Genomic DNA, 17,874 nt, shown 5'->3' with positions numbered 1-17,874 from the left:
GTCAAATAAATGTATAAATATAGTGGAGTAAAAAATCACATTTCCCACTGACATGTAGTGGAGTGGAAGTACTTAAGTGTCATAAGTAAAGGACCGAAAAAATGGTTTTATTTATGTACAGTACTTGAGTAGATGTACCTACATAGAAAATCAGTTGAATGCTCTTTAGGGTTTTTTCGTTTTGTTTTTTTATTGTGTTATAAAGTGATTACAAAACAAGTGAAGACATGTGCAGGGACATATATAATAAATACCAAAATATATTACACAGAGAAAGAAAAATAACAAAGTACAAAAACAAAACAAAACAAAAACAACACAGGGGGATAAAAGCAGGTTGAAGAATGTGTGTGTACGTGTATGTGTGTGTGTGTGTGTGTGTGTGTGTGTGATTTGGATAATGGGTGTGTGTGTGTGTGTGTGTGTGTGTGTGTGTGTGATGTGGATAATGAGTGTGTGTGTGTGTGTGTGTGTGTGTGTGTGTGTGTGATGTGGATAACGTGTGTGTGTGTGTGTGAAGTGGATAATGACATTGAATGAGGCTAGATGGTCATATATGACATAATATCTACTCTTAAACACATATACTGTACACACTGTACTGTACTGCTCTTTAGGGTTTAACGACTCTACTGTACCGAACACTGAATCTTACAACGAGCATTTGAACGCAGCATTGAACCCACGAAACAAGCCGTTGAATATAAACCTCGGCAGCACCGCCATCTTGCGGCGGAGGGATCTAACTGGTCGGGTTCGATGATGATGATGAGGAGGGAGCCTCTGTGTGGCAAGTGAGAACAGGCAGCGCTCAGTACACTACACACACGCGAACCTGCCTGCTTGAAGAAGGCCGTTTGGAGAGTCGTTGCGTTGTAAATTATGTACATAAGTTAATGATATTAGTACATACATGAATGGCCGGCCGCACAACTTGGAGCCGTTAAACCTGAGCAGCGAGTGTGAAGACGAGTAAAAGCCCAACGGCTCAACATCGTCTGGATTGGAACACCAAGTGCAGCAGCCTTGTCTCGCTCTCTCTCTGTCTCTCTCGTGCGGACCGGAGGAGAGGCTCGACGACCGGAGGAGAGGCTCGACGACTCTCCGGTGGGGGTTTTATTTTCGTATAAAATGTAAAAGAGAGGATTTTTTTTTTTTTTTCTAAAGCCTTTTTTTTTTGATTATGTATTTTTTCAGTGGGTGTACAAATAATTTTGTAGGCAGAAGTGTAAATAACGTTACAGGAATAATAAGAAATCCAGCTAACTGGTAGCTAACTGTTAGCTAACTGGGCAGTTTGTGTTTTTTAAAATAAAGATACTAAAGCTGGACCGACGAGCTACTATGATGCATTCAGGTGAGTTGTTGTTATTTATATGTTTTTAATACAAATAGTACTGTTTATTTCTGTTTACTATGTGCACCCCATAGTGAAACCTTATTGTTCAGTCTGTTTAAGCACTCCCAGATAGCTTGTTAGGTATTTATCCTCTCATAATGCTTCTGAATTAAATCATGCAGTCAGTGTAAAAAAAAACACTCCAGTCAAGTGCAAACCTGCAGGCACACTGACTGACTGACTGACAGGCCCTCACACATTCAGCATTTTAGCACATGATTTGAATGATTTGCATTGGGACAAGGAGGTTTTTGTGATTTAAGATAAGATATAAGATAAGATATTCCTTTATTAATCCTGCATGCAGTGGGGAAATTTGCAGTGTACAGCAGCAAAGGGGATAGTGCAAAAATACAACATGCATCAGCTAACACAGTAAAAAAAAAAAAGCTAAACTAAAGTGTAACAAAATATGAACCATTTAAATAGAAGGAAGTATAAAAATAGGATCAGTATATACAGTATTGACAATAAACAGACTATTAAGAAAATGATTTATGGTGGTGGTGTCTCAGTCACTATTATGCTGTTGTCTTGTACGATGACTGTACTTTGTGTCTCTCAGCGTTTCTAAAGTCAGCTGAGCTCCCAGCTAGCCAATAGATGCACTTCATGGGTGCTTGCACATCCAGGATATCTCTGTCGTTTTATGCTGTAGCCTATAAATAACATACATTCATTGCTTCACTACTACATCACCAGTCGCATCATGGGTGCTTTGCTCGAAGCAATTTTCACAATATGTGTGTTAAAAAAATAAAATCATCTTAAAATGTTACCTACTGTATGTGTATCTACAGTAGTAGAAATACATGAATTATTATTGGTATCCATAAATTATGTATAACATCAAGCATCCCTCCTCCACTCCTCATGTATTTATATTTTATTGATATGTATATATAGAAAAACATTGAATGTGTTAGTAAGGATGCACCGATACCTGATGCATATCGGTCAGATACTGACTCAAATAGCTGGATGGGATATCGGTGACAATGGGGCCGATCTATTAAATTAAATGCTATGTTTAGATACTATATACATTATAAAATGGAATTTTAATTCCTGTTTAAGTTTTTTACCAATTTGTTGCTGCATTAAAAAGGTTTACACTTGAATTGTAATTGATGTAAATAATTCCTGTTAATTTTGAAGATTTTTTTTACCAAGTTGCTGGTGTACTATTTATTATTTTAATAATAAATAACAATTCAGTTTTTTCAAAGGTAGGTTTACAAAGTTAGGAAAGCAATGCTTAAGTCAAGCCTGATGTTGCGTTACACAAAAAAGAAGTGAGGCATAGCTCATTAATTAAACACTGGTATCGTATCGGTACTCTGTATCAGCCGATATCCAAAGCCCAGTTATCGGTATTGGGACAGAAAAAAGTCGGATCGGTGCATCCCTAGTCTCATTAAACATTCGGGATGATGCTTCCTCTCCTAAAGAGTGCTGACAGCTGCTTAATACTGTAATCAACAAATCATCCATAAAAGTTCAGAGACCATTTGCAGGAGGCTCAGTTGATGATATGAGCTCCAGCAGTAGTAAGCTTCTTTAGTAATGTAATCCTGATTCATCATTGGCTGATTAAGGAGCCTCTCTCTCACCTGGATTAGAGGAATCCTCTGGTATGGGATGGTTGTGCTCGCTGAGGGGAATGAAAGCGAACAAAAAGGGGGGTTAGATAACACATATTCTCTCTGTCTCTCTCCCTCGCTGAACAGTGCTCTGTGTGTGCTACCTACACTCCCGCTCTCCCATGCTTGACCTGGATTGGACAAAAGTCCCTGTTGTGTTTTCTGCCTTGAGTTTCCCTAATGGGAAGAGAACAATCATTGTGTGTTTGATTCTAGTGCACAGCATTAGATTTATCAGATTTCAAAACGCAGCCGCCTATAGACGGAAGACGCACAGGGAAGCAACATGTGCTGAACCATCTTGTGTAGGAGGAGTAGTTTTAATTGCATTATCTTTTCTTGTACATTTGCACATACACTGCTCTTAAATTAAGTGCTTTTTTGTGGGTGTTTTTCAAGATCTGTTCATTAAGACATTAGCTCGTGTGTTCAAATTGTAGTGTTCCCTTGCTTGTCCTGAACATTGTAATTAATTGTGCCTCATGCATAATCACAGTCTGAGCCTGGCAGCCTCCTGTTTTTTAATGCGACAGCAGCACAGACAGAGTCAGCTCTTTGAAGGTTTAGACTACACCTGCCTCTTACAGTGATGTGTCCCAGTGTGACTTTATGACAGAAGCCATGCCTGTTAGAGGTGGCCTCGCTGAACAAACATGGTCTTTGTTTTTACCTGCCGTTGTGGTCAACAGCTGAGCAGCAGAGTTCAGATGTAGAGCTGTGATCTTCAGAGCAGTTGCTGCTTGACACAGAGCCTATTCATATTTTGGCATGCAGTAGCTCTCAGACCTTGAGCTGCCTCTGCCTCGTCTCCCCACATCACTCAGCCTCCATCACCTCTTTAAATCTCTGTGGGACTCATACTGAACTGGAAAAAGACTGGATAGATTCAAGTGTTGATTAATTATGCGTTGAACAGTTATTGTTACATGCAGCTGTTGGTTTGGATTTGATGTACACAACATGACTGAGGGGTCTTCAACACATTTCTTTTCAGATTTCTCTCATTTCCCTGTCTTCATGACTCCATGTCTGATATAACAAAGCTCACTCAGTCTAGTATTCAACAAAGGGATAATATGCAAACTATTGTAGCTGGCAGTTGATGAAGGAACCTTTTTGCTGATAATACACTTGTGGTCTCATAACTTTACACCTGACAATACGTGTGTATTAACTGATACTTAAAATAACTTGTGATTAGTCATTTCAACTAGGAAAAGTTATAATTTTAAACTTTTTAAACTTAGAAAATAAAATAAAAAACACGGCAAACACCCTGCTCTCCCTTGGCCCTCTGCACCCAGTCTCGCTGTGACACTGGACATACCTTCGGAAACTATTCCTATGCTAATGTAATCACCTCATGTTTTCGACCTTTTCCAACCACTAAAAGCATTCCTCCTCTCCTCTCCTCTCCTCCTCCTCTCCTCTCCTCTCCTCTCCTCTCCTCTCCTCTCCTCTCCTCTCCACAACTGTAGCTGCTTTTGTCCGTGCAAAAATTTAGCTATAGTCACTGCTTTCATTCACACAAACATTGGCACATATTTTATCAGGCAAAATCCCCCCCCAGCCCCCTTTTTGTCTGTGTCACCCCCCTCTCTTTATCTCTCTCTTGTTCTCTTTCACTCACACATTTTTCCCACCCCTTCGACTAGCCGCCCCCCTCGCTCCATCCCTCCTTCCCTCTCTCTCTCTGTTTGAAACTCTGCTGTCCGCCTGCTCCCACCAACTACAATCCCTTCCTGTCCCCCTCGCCACTTTTTATTCACTCTTTTCATCTACACGTCCCCCTCGATTGCAAAAACGGTGCTGTCTGTGTGCAGACACAGAGTCCCCTGGCTCTTCCTTTGTCTGTCTGCCTAATTTTCCAGCAGCAGTTCGGTTCCAGGGGATTAATGTGTGTATCCCCCTGAAAAAAGTGCAGGACGCAGATAGGATTGCATTGTATTTATTGTGTGTTTTAAGTTACAGATTGTGCAGGACATGTGAGACTTCTGTGTGTGCACTTTTGTTTGTCTTTGTGCATTAGAGGGTGTAAGTTTTTTTTGCTTCTCCTTGTGTAAAAACTGAGCACAGACAACAAAAAAGTTTCTGGCAAAAACAAACATGGCCTTCAGCAAGTTTTGAGAATAGAATAGAATAGAAATCACATCTCTGGCAGTCATAATAAAGCAAAAGGTGTCACAATGATTTGCACATTTGAGAAACGACGAGGCAGCTGCAGGTGTTCTCCCCGTGCAGGAGCCTCACAGAAGCCTGGAGGGCATGCAGCGCGCAGCACGTCAGATGTTCAGTTCTCATGTCCTCCCAGCACTGCTAGAAAAATGAACACAAAATGATTTCTGACGTGTGAACTTGATGAACGCTAACACGCTGGAGTCATTTTGCTGCCGAAGAGAGATGTCACCGTTTCAGCTGCGACGTCGGTTTTGTTATCTTCAACTTTGGATTAACCACGTTTGCCCACATTGCTTGGTCATTTTCCTGGTGTCAGGAAATTCCTCTCAGCATTCTTTCATTGAAATGGGACATGTGGTTTGGGTGTGGGAGAGGGTTTGCTTTTGATGTGTGTTTTTGTCTGTGTATAAAAGATAGAAAGAGTGTGAGAGGGACAGAGAGAGAAAGAAAAAGTGAAACAGAAAGTTTGTTCTAGCCTGCTGGTGTGCGTCTGATATCTGTATGTGTGTGTGTGTGTGTGTGTGTGTGTGTGTGTGTGTGTGTGTGTGTGTGTGTTTGTGTGTGTAGACTGGGCGGGTGTGAGAGACAGTGATGGGGTTGAACGTGTCTGATGTACTGTGATAACTCTGTCCGGTATGTGGCTTTCATGGGAACTCCTTGCCCTAGGGACATAGGCGAATAAGCTTCTGTTTAAAGGGCAACTTCCCTCTCTTTATCGCCTGTTGTTTTTCCCCCTTTATGTTCCCCACATCCTGTTAGCCTTTACCTTTTTAGACGCACTGTACACTACAGTATGACCCTACTGGGGTGCTGAAATTAGTTTTGATAATTGATCATTTAATTAATTGTTTAATCATTTAATGACACATTCGCTGGCTCCATCCTCTCAAGTGTAAGGATTTACTGCTTTTCTTTTTTTAAATTGAATATCTTTAGCTGTTGATTTGATAAAAAACTAAAAAACGCTATTTGAATATATCACCCTGACACAGGCAGGTCTCAACAATAACTTTACTTTAAGTGGCTGCCAGGCTAGCAACTAGGCATCAGCTTTTGGTTGACGAAACTGAAAATGTGGTTGCTATTTTTAGTCACCTTATATTTGTATTAATTAAGATACTGTGCAGTTATATGTCAGCTTATAATAATGAAAATGTGACATAAAAGAAGCTTGATTACTGTAACTGAACAAAATCATTTTAAGTCGGTGTTTTATCTGGTACTTTTTTTTTAAACATTTCATCAGTTAAAGGTGCTAAACTCGAAATTCAGAGCATTAATATAGCAGCAAACAACTATTTGCTATGTAAAGATATAGTGGAGTAATGTCTACCTGAGCAGAGAATGAAGTTGCTGCTATAGTTGTAATCCAAGCTTCTCCTTGCTTTGTTTACACAGCCGGTCCGGCCGTGCGTGCCTTTAGTGCATGTTCATGTATGTGATTGTGCCCTACTGGCTAGCTACGGCCGCTGGTCTTCACTGCTCTCATACTGCGTTTAGGGTTGATACTGCTGTCCCGACTGACGGCGTCGTCACAGAAGCATAGCACCCACCCTCCAATTCCCCCCAGGTAAACGCTGTTAGCTCTGTCAGCACTTTAGCCGTTGTTTGCATTTTTTAGCGCTGTTAGCACGGTTAGCTGCGAGCACGGTTAGCTGCGAGCACGGTTAGCTGCGAGCCAAGGCTTACCATCACCATGTTGAGAGCTGTTGAGAGGCAATAGAAATGCTCCCAATCCCATATTTAGCACCTTTAACATAGCAGCAAACAACTATTTGCTATGTAAAGATATAGTAGAGTAACGCCATCCTGAGCAGAGAATGAAGTTGCTATCCCTTTTTGTGTTGTTAGCATCGTTAGCTGCTAGCCGCCGGCTTAACCGTCACCATGTTGAGAGCCGTGCGGAGACTATCCCTCAATCATAGATACTGTATGCTCTAAATTTTTAATTTAGTACCATAAACATGTCCACCCTGAATTACTGGTATACTCAATTTTTGTGTCAATATTACATTTACTGGATTTTCCACTGTAATAATGCAGTACCTCGGGTTTTCAGGTATTTAGGTCTCTGGTTTAGCCAAAAACAGACACTCACATTGATTTGTAATTGGTTTGTTTCAGAAAAGCACCCATATAACAATACATATAACTTTTGCAATTTGAAATACCATACAGTATAAAGTGATAGGCAATTATATCATATGGTTCAATGATTTCATAATAAAGTTGCTATATGGTATCAGGCGTAGAGTGTGCTGCGGGAAGAGACTTGCTTAAGTACAGTCTGTCTCTTAAAGAGCTTGTCTACATTTCGGGAACGTTGCTGGACTGGAATTCTTCAGGAGCCTCTTAGCAGTTGGTCTAATATCAGCCCATTGTGTTTTAAATTTGACTGACAGCCACGAGCATTGCTTGTCTCATTTGCTTTGAGCCTGGAGAGACAACAGACTTGACAAGAGTGTTAATGGCCGCCTTATAAAAGAGATAAAAGCTGCTGTGAGCCGCTAGACGAGGCCCCAATAGTCACGGTGGGCTTCTTTGCTCATTAAAATTGAAGAAAAAAGTCTGGACTTGTTGCTGTGACTTTAACTGAGCCTGTCAGTAAAGACAAGGGGCCAGGATAGAAATGTGTGGTCGTTGTGGATAGCTTCATACCTAAGAGTGCTGTAACCCAAGCCATGGCAGCGGCCCTTGAAAGTCCCACGTGGTCAGTTGTAAACTAATATGCAAAGTGAGTTAATACCCTGACCCAGACTGCACTTTTTGCTTTCCATTGACTGCACCATTACAACCCCAGGACAGCCACATTCCTTCAGTTGCAGCTTGTGTTGTTGGTATGCATTAGCACGCTCTCTTTCTTTAAGTTCAGCTGCTTAATCATGAATGGTGACTTTTATTGCATCTGTAATTGGTAGACCAACCCTGTCTATTAGATATTGGCTCCAGAGTGACTTCAGCCTGTCAGGTGTCTTAATGAAAAAAGCCACAAGACATCATCGGTTGCCAGAGGGCAGAGGAGATATAATACCTAGGGACAGATGGAGAGTGATAGAGGGGAAGTCGAAATTAAAATGTCATCAGAAAGATGCCCACTAGTATGCGCACAGACTCACACACAAACCCAAACAGTGAACGAGCATTGCAGGGATATTTCCATGTCACTATAAAACTGTCTATTATCACCCTGCCTGAATGGTTGACTGGGTATGCACTGAGTCGGCTGATGATAATCACAATCATAGTTGTGTATATTTATGAGCGCTTTGTTGCAGATGTGTTTTAGTCACTCCAGTTTGACAATCCCTATGAAGTATTCACACTCAGCCGGCCCATAGTTCATCATCCATATTTAATGGCTGGGATCGCCTACTCCTAATGGCAGCTTTCTGTTGACTAATGGAGCCGGCGTTGAACACTACTTAAGTCACAAGACGCTGATAAACGTGCACTTGATGATTGATGAAGCCATGATGTGTAATTCTTGACCAGGCTAGCTGGATATTCTTTGAGGACTCTTTGGTTTAAATGTCAAAGTTTAGCCCATAACAAAGATGAAGCCTTTCTTTGGCAGATTAAATGGTTTCTCTCCTATACGTTTTTTTGGGGATATTCTTACCATATACGGTTACAAGCTGGGCCACCAGAGCTCACTACTGAGTTTGAATTAGCATAGCATTACTTAGCTTGGGTCACTTTGGCAAGCGGCTGTGGAAAAAGACCATTTACAGACATTTGTACTGTCTGAAGTTTTACCCTGTATCTGATTACTGGAAACATTCACTCCAATTATGGAGATCTTCAAATCTATTCACATTAGGTTTTCTTTATGTTTGCAGCATTTTGCTACGGTGTGAGCTTAATTGCTAAAAATGCATTAGCAGAAGTTTTACAGGCAATCAACACTTCACATTCTCAGGGGAAATTACAGTACTCCCTGCAAGTGGTTGGCTTTACAAGAAAGAACTGTTGAATCAGAGTCATAACTCTTGTTCAACATTAAATATCCAATCCTATCTTTTACGCCCTGTTCAGACCTGATCTTAACATGCGTCCTCAGTGATCGGATCACAAGTGGACAACCAGAGCACGCACTCAAGATGCATTGAGGACGCATTGAGATCTGATAGCTCAGACCACATTCAGAGGTGGTCTGGGCCACATATGTCCACATTCTTTTAGCAGTGTGTACGCGAATGTGTCCTGGGCCAGATTAGGGACCACCTACTCAAGTACCTGCTTCACAGCATGGAAACGGCCTCTGTGCTTTACTGTATTCTGTCAATACAACAGTATTTTATTAAAATATATCTTATCTATAGGCTACATATCTACAGACTATCAGACTAGGCACGCAAGGTGCATTATTATCATACTGTCGGAGATGTGTCACTGTTTTTTGTTCTGGTGCTTTGCACGGAGCTGACACCCGCGCGCCCACTCGCTCTCATCCCCGGCTCTGAAGCTCTGTACGCCGCTGTTGTCTGGCAAAGGAAGCATTTTTTACGGCATGGAGGTCCCCGGGGACAACCGGTACAATAACCTTCTATTTTGATGTTAATAAAATATACCCAAATTCACAAATATGTAGGATATTACTACACATAGGATTTCACAATGCCTGCTGTATTAGCCATGTGTTTACTACGTGTTTAATTGCATATAGAGTGGGGAAGTGAGATCCAATCTCAAGGGGTCATTGGAGACGCATGTGGAGACGCATTCTAATGCCAGGTGTAAATATATGTACTTAATGCTGTCCACCTCTGTTCGGATCACTCAGGACGCATGTTAATGCCAGGTTTGAACAGGGCCTGACAGTCCATTTCCTTACAAAAGTGCTGTGAGAATTTTCTGTGAGGTAACTACTTCTTTGATGTTGGTCTGTTTTGTCCTTCTAAAGTAAAGGGGACCCTCCGACTTTCCTATTTAAACGTGTCTCATCAAATACAAACAGTAACCCACTTGCATTTGTCTTAAGAGAGTTAAATATGGCAACAACATCACAATAATTCCCCTCTCTGTCTGAATATTAATGCAGTGTTTTGTTTTTGTCTTGCAGGGTTTACTTGAAGATATTCACTCAACAGTTTGAAAGAAAAACACAGCCGGTTTCCCAGCAGGCTTGAAAAAAACTCCTGGTTTAGTGTGTGTTTCTAAGAGCTGGGAGACGTGTGGTTTACTTTGATTAACACTGCACCTAGGTGGATGTAAAAAAAAATGTAGGACATGGTGAGGAGGAAAGTGAGGACAGAAACTATTCTCTAACAGCTGTGGTGTGACCATCCTGTGCTACTGTAAAGCATCTAATAAAAGGAGGAAGCGAGGCAGAGAGTGGAGGAAAAGTTTGACCAAGGACGGCCTTCAGTCACCTGCAGCACTGGAAGAACAGCCCGACAGACTAGAAAGGGTGAGTGGGTGACCACAGAAAGAGAGAGAGACGGGGACTGACGGAGGAGCAAAGGTTTGGAGGAGGAGGAGGAGGAGGAGGAGGTCGAAGAGGAGTGGGAAAGGCCATTCCCCATGGCTACTGACCCTGGAGAGCCCACAGGCACCGAGGACTCCTCGGAGAAACCTGATGGACAGAGGGAGGAGGACACGGAGCAGGAGGGCAGGGCCGACCCACAGAGGGAGAGGACGCAGAGCACCCCCTCGGACTTCCCCTCCTCCCAGACTCAGGAGAGGAAAGCAACAGGAGGAGACGATGGAGGAATCCGAGGAGGAGGAGGAGGGGAAGCCAGACAGGAGGGTGAGGAGAACCCAGTCACGCCGATTTCATTCTCCACGCCCTCCTTACCAGTCGACACTGGCCAGAAACGACTGAGGAGGGAGAAGCGCTTCTTCAGGAAGAGTGTGGAGATTTGTGAGCAGGACGATGAGGTGGTGGTGCCCCCAGAGGCGCCTCATAGTGCCCCCCACCTGGAGCTGCGCTCCTCAGACACAGTCTTCACCAGCGGTGCCCAGCAGCAAGGGGCTGCTTCATCCTGTGCTGCCATAGGCCAGGACCCATCTTGCCCCAGCTCCAGCCAGGAGCCCGGCAAGGATGCACCTTCCTCCGCAACCACCCAGAAGGGGAAGGAGAGGGACCGTGAGCTGGAGGAGGAGGCGGAGATGAAGGCTGTGGGCACCTCTCCTGGAGGCAGGTTCCTCAAGTTTGACATTGAACTGGGCAGAGGAGCCTTCAAGACTGTGTATAAAGGCCTGGACACAGAGACCTGGGTGGAGGTGGCTTGGTGTGAACTTCAGGTAAGACCAACTATTCTCTTTTCTTTTCACACCATGATGCCAAACATTAAAAATATATAAATTCTGCATTAGTGGGCACAATCAGAGATGAAATAAACCCAAAATAATCAATGCACAATTCAGAATGCGTACACAAATACTTAATGTCAACAAATAATAATTCCAATTAGTGTGCTTAAGAGAGATGTTGCTCTTTTGAAGTGAATAGAATTAGATGTGTCTAAGGAGCTCTTCCTCCTGGAATCTGGGAATCTCAGCACGTCGTCTGCTTGCTATTCATACTGCGAGACTGCAGTTCAGTGGAGACAGAGGTGAAAAGGAGGAGCATCGCTTGTAGTTAAGTGACAGCACACTGTGAAACTGGAGGCTTTGCCTTTTCTGGGACTGTTATGAATAATAGAATCTTGGGCTGTCAGCGCTCCTTCTTGTTGTGATAGGGTATTATTAACAGCATTTTGGCCTTAATAATAATAATTCATTCATGACACTTGAGGTAAATATTAATTTTAGGGTTTGCATTAATGTGTTCTAGGTGTAAATCAGGAAAGCGACTCCTCACAGCTCCTGATAAAAAAACATCTTGAGAGTGCATGTTCATTCTGCCTTGGTACTTACTGGAAATTGCTTTTTGAAGAAGCTAATTTTGTCACTAATCAAGCAGTCATAGTGTATCACAAGATTTAGAGTGAGAAGTTAATGTTCTTATTATAAAATGTATAGTCAAAATGATGTTGCTAATTAGGCTAGTTTTAACATGACCTGGTATAAGGAGCTGCAGGAATGAGTTCTAAAACCCAGGAATGAGTTAGAATTTCAGCACTTCAGGTTCCCCCGTCTGGAAGTCAATGGGTTTTTAGTTAGATACCTGAAAGGTCTGTGGTTATAACAAGCATAAGAGATTTTAAAGTTTTGTTTTACGATATAATATCGATCAGCAAATATCCCACTCATGAATTTTGAAGCTTTTATATGTCTTAAAAAAGGCAGTTGATAACCAGTGGCTAAATGAGACTACTAAACGTCATCATGTCAACTCGTCTGCCTTTACAGCCTCGTTGTTTAGACTTGTGCTCATGAGATTTGTGGTTTGTTTATAGCCTAACGTTAGCTTTTTACTTCTGCCGATTGCATTCACATTTCAAAAATCATCAAAGTTCTGTTCATTTGTGGAGATTATCTTACGCAACATCACATATAAGTATCATAAACGTTTGTTTGCCACAGAGCTTATTTTTTGCAATAATCCAAAACCCAATGGAACAATCGAGGGAACCAGTGCGATTCTAACTTCCGGGTTGGCCTACAACAATACGTCATCCCTGCACCACTCTATAGCTGAGGCTACAGTACTACTCTCACAGCCTACTCTTGTCTATTGTGTAATACAATGAGGTCTGAAATGGAAATTGTCATGTGAAAGGGAAGCTCTGAATGGGATGCATTTTGTGAACACAAAGCAAATAGGAGCATTGTAGCAAATTTACAGCAAACATTACTATAAGAAACTCTTTGTCATGCTTTGACATTACAGTGGGAGGAAAATAATGAAAATGTTAAGTGTCTATAATACCAGAGCACGGTCAAAGTCGTTACATACTGTTAGCCAACCAGATTTATTGTGCAGAGAAGTAATGGGATACATTGTTAGACAGTGTGAATTCAACATGTGGTGGGAGACAGACTTGTGGAGGAGAGAAGAAATGCATCCCTCTGACTCTTGGCCCCACAATACAGAGCAGTGTTATGGTAAGCCATCTGATTTGACTGTTGGCTTTGTGTGAGAAAAGTCAGTCATGTGTTTGGTTTGGAGCTAATTCCAAAACAAGAGCCTTGACTAATCCTTGAGATCAAGCTCTGTCTGTTGGACTGGCAAACAGCAGGCATGCGTCAATCACCTTTTCTGGTTTTACTCCAGCACCTAGTGAATCAGTTTCACATCAGCAGTTATGGCTCTGCTGCTTGGTGGGTTTATCATACTGCCACATCTCCTGTGCAGGCCTGCTTAAATACAAGATGTGTCCTTTTTTTTTTCAAGAGATCTGCTCAGCTTGCAAAGGTAGTCTGTTTCACCTTAAATGATGACATTATCATTCATATGTTTTGCCTCCAGACAGCATTCTTTCATGACACCAACAAAGGCACCGCTCTGTATTTTTGCCTTGTCTCAGAGGAATGTGAGCAAATCTGAGTTGGTAAACCTTTTTTTTTTTCAAAATGAAAAGACAGTAGGCTTAAGCTGATTTACGCACCCATATTGAGTCTGCAATCCAATTTTGTCTCCACAGTTGCATTGGGTCAAAGTAAATCTCATGGAGAACAACTGGTTTTTACTGGGTTTTTTTTGTTTATTATGCATGAGGACATTAGCAGCTACATCAGTGAGAAATTACTGAGACAATTAGAAACACTCTATGCATATTTTACTGCCTAATTAAAATGTATATTATAAACAGATAGGAGGACAGCCTTTTAGAGAAAAACAGACTGAGATTTGGACACACAGAGCAACAGCGAGGAGAATAAGGCAAAGTGTGAGAAAGAAAAGAGGTGATGGTGAGTGGGAGAGATGGAGAGAAAGAGAGAGAGAGGGGGGACGACTAGCCAAGCAGAGGATTACTATGGCATCCCTCCCAGAGAGCAGTCGTGTAGCTAACGCTAAGTTACCACATGCAGGGTGACACACACACGCACACACACACACACACACACACACACAGGCAGTGGCCTATAGATTGATCCACATTCAGGGCAACATTCTCAGGTCACATGATCTGTCCTATTTATCCCACATTTCCAAAGTTTGTACACAGCTTCAATGCAAAGTGGCATCAGAGGGGACAATAGTGATCAGAATAGTAATGATTAGATATGATCGGCTTGCTGTGTTAATAATGATAGACTTGCCGTAAGCATTAATTTGTCCAGCTGGTGTTGGACGCAAAGATGAGCAATCTTCAATAAAACAGTACAGTGTGGATGTATCCCAATTAAGGATGATAATAAACAACAATATTACTGTCTAAATTTGTATCAAAATGTATTCATTTTGATAAAAGACAAAAAATGATATTATGGTTTGGTATTAAGCCTACATGTTGGCTCAATTCTTCACACTTAAATTCTGAAATTCAAACAAGTCAATTCCAATTAAAAGCACAGGTCCCAGGAATCAAACATGCACAGACTTGCAGTGTTCAATAGTAACGTTTTTTATCACTTGCCCGTGGAAATCTACTTGCCAGAAGTAAAAAAATAATGTAATGTAAATGTCTTGCACCTATACAAATTGTTTTATTTATTAGCAGTTATCAAATAACAACAAAGACCAAAGTTAATGGTCATGTTTAATCTTTATTTAAGTAAATTAATCTGGAGTTTCGCCCACATCCTCTTCACACCACCCAACTGAACTGATAATTGAAATGCTCGCTTGCCCTTCAGCTCATAAACTTTACTACTATAAACTTTTGTCTTTACCCACCGCCATTTTCTCACGGGTGAGAAACGGTATTGCACATGTGCAGCTCTTAACAGAGATGAGAAGGAAGCCAAATGGCCATCATCAGCTCCAGAAAAAGTGATTTTGAACAGCCTGTACTTGATGCACTATTTAATGCCATCTCCACTATCCTGTGAGACTGCAGCCTGGGAGCACCTAGCTCCTCTCCTCCTGTGTCCACAAAGAGCGGGAAGCCAGGGGATTATCTGTCCAAATGCAGTTTGAAAGAGTGTGTAATTAAAGTTCACAGTGCGGACACCATTGCTCTTCTTTCCTCTCTCTTTCCCTGGGAATTCCACACCTAAAAGGGCAGAGCTATATATCTCCCTGGCTACTGTTTCAGTCGTATATTTTACCGTCCGTGCCCCTACGTGGATGTGTTTGTTTGTGTTTTGTCCATGTATTATGTGTGCAAGCTGTTGCTCTCTGTCAGTCTGTGTCAACATATGCCACTGTATGTGTCTGCCTGTCACCCTCTCTCTCTCTCTCTTCCTCTCTCACCCTCCCTCCATCACTTTTTGTCTGTGTGAGTGAGCATGCAGAGTGATCCAGGGAGTTAATTACAGTGGGTGCCTGTAAGGCTGGAACAAAAACCCTGCACAGACAGCATAACTCGGGCGGCAGAAACCAGACTGGTTCAACCCAGCCATCCCAGACTGGTCCAGCTCAGCTCAGCTCAGCTCAGCCACACTCACAGAACTGCAAACACTAGAGCAGCATTCAGGGCTGGTGCACTGACGGTTGCCATGATGATGATTACCACCTTAAATATTTGATTTAACATGTATTGTTGTAGAGCCGTTTGGATTTATGTCTGCAGATAAATGCCAGATTAGGAGGGTTGCCTGCTACAATCACCGTGCCATGTTTCTTAGTAGGTTAAGGTTTAACCTTATTAAGGCCATTAGAGCACTGTGACTTTGACATGGCCAGGGGTTATTAAGAGTTCAGTGTAGGGCTGCAACTAACGATTATTTTCATTGTCCATTAATCTGCCGATTATTTCCTCGATTAATCGATTAATTGTTTGGTCTATAAAATATCAGAAAATGGTGAAAAATGTCGATCAGTGTTTCCCAAAGCCCAAGGTGACGCCCTCAAATGTCTTTTTTTGTCCACAACTCAAAGATATTCAGTTTACTGTCATAGAGGAGTAAAGTAACCAGAAAATATTCACATTTAAGAAGCTGGAATCAGAGAATTGTGATTTTTTTTTAATAATTACTCAACCTGATTAATCGATTATCAAAATAGTTCCCGATTAATTTAATAGTTGACATCCAAATGATTAATTGATTAATCGTTGCAGCTCTAGTTCAGTGTGCAGCCCCTGTGTAACAGAGTCTAGTCCCCTTATTCCCCAGTTTGGCAGTTGACATCATTATAATTGAGCCGTTCACAAGATTGAGATCATCTCTGGTCGCTGCCAGCTGCTCGCCTCATGTTACAAATAATGTATGTATTCCTATTAGGTCTGTCAAAGTTAACACAATAATAACGTGTTAACGCAAATTCGTTTTAACGCCACTAATTTCTTTAACACAATAACGCAACTTGCGTTTTTTTAGGTTGTAGCGGGCTCAGTTTTTAAGATAGAGTGAAAATACTGGCATCATAGGAAAATAGAACACTACTTAGGAATCCATTGGTACCATGTCATACTAGCTTGTCGAGAAGGAGGCTAAATAACGCTCCAAACTTACGCTAAATTTTGGTGAGGAAAAACTGGCATGGCCATTTTCAAAGGGGTTCCTTGACCTCTGACCTCAAGATATGTGAATGAAAATGGGTTCTATGGGTACCCACGAGTCTCCCCTTGACAGACATACCCACTTTATGATAATCACATGCAGTTTAGGCAACTCATAGTCAAGTCAGCACACTGACCCACTGACAGCTGTTGTTGTGTGTTGGGCTGCAGTTTGCCATTTTATGATGAAGCATATTTGCCCACTCCATATACAGGTTTTGATGCCTGTAGGGCGGCAGTTTGCCATGTTATGATTTGAGCATGTTTTTATGCTAAATTAGGTACCTGTGAGGGTTTCTGGACAATATTTGTCATTGTCTTGTGTTCTTAATTGATCTTCAATAATAAATATATACATACATTTGCATAAAGCAAGCATATTTACACATTCCCATGTTGATAAGAGTATTAAATACTTGACAAATCTCCCTTTTAAGGTACATTTTGAACAGATAAATAATGTGCGATTAATCGCGATTAACTATGGACAATCATGTTTTTAATCGCAAATAAATATTTGAATCGATTGACAGCCCTAATTCCTATCCTTTGATAAGAACAATCGATGCAGGCTGTCGTGAAAGTATTCTATCTTGGACGTTTCTGATTAAAAGACCATTTGGGTTTGGCCAGGAGAAGCAAAGACAAACTATTGATGGGTGACTAAAATTAGGAGAGGCAGAATCCAATGGACTATAGCTGAACTGACTGGACCCGGATGGAATCGATCCAACCACAGTGACCAGACGCATGGCTCAACTAGGGCACCGACATTTGGCAAGTGTCCCTCGGGCTGTATCCACATTACCTAACCGACAATAGAGATTCAATGCTATTGAACGTTTGAGACATTACCACATAACACTGGCAATAACTGTATAGCCTAATCAGATAATCAATAAATCTGAAGCACTTGTGATCAAATTATTATGACATGTTATTATTATTTAAGACATATGACCAAAAGAGAAGACCTCTGAGTTGAATTTGTAAGGTGGCATTGATGTCCATTAATAAACCTTTAGACGCCTTTCTATATGAGGAGCAGAATTGAGTACATGTGAAGACCTCCTGCTAACAAGTGGTCAGCGAAATTGAAAAAGCCAGTACATTGGCTAAGGGCATCTATATGAGGGTTAGTGAACTTGGCCCACTGGCC

The 17,874-nt window shown here is 41.6% G+C and overlaps 1 protein-coding gene and 1 long non-coding RNA gene across 12 annotated transcripts in view; both read left to right on the top strand.

Annotated features, from left to right (window-relative positions):
- The window catches only part of LOC119490573, an 839,978-nt gene that overhangs the window by 180,410 nt on the left and 641,694 nt on the right, over positions 1–17,874 (top strand). The window lies entirely within an intron of this gene.
- si:dkey-151g10.3 (serine/threonine-protein kinase WNK3) overlaps positions 748–17,874 on the top strand; it is a 44,857-nt gene continuing 27,730 nt past the window's right edge. For 4 of the 11 annotated variants that reach the window (XM_037774010.1, XM_037774014.1, XM_037774012.1 and 1 more), the window contains exons 1-2: positions 752–1,357; positions 10,283–11,466. In XM_037774010.1, coding sequence (XP_037629938.1) covers positions 10,744–11,466 — 723 coding nt within the window. In that variant the 5' untranslated portion in view covers positions 752–1,357; positions 10,283–10,743. Of the gene's footprint in view, positions 1,358–10,282; positions 11,467–17,874 lie in introns of all 11 variants that reach the window. The other 7 variants (XR_005207429.1, XM_037774011.1, XM_037774013.1 and 4 more) reach the window with 4 other exon arrangements.

This window comes from Sebastes umbrosus, chromosome 6 (assembly GCF_015220745.1).
Source record: "Sebastes umbrosus isolate fSebUmb1 chromosome 6, fSebUmb1.pri, whole genome shotgun sequence".
Lineage (NCBI taxonomy): Eukaryota > Metazoa > Chordata > Actinopteri > Perciformes > Sebastidae > Sebastes > Sebastes umbrosus.
The sequence above is the reverse complement of the archived record's forward strand: the minus strand, read 5'-3'. Positions and strand labels throughout refer to the sequence as shown.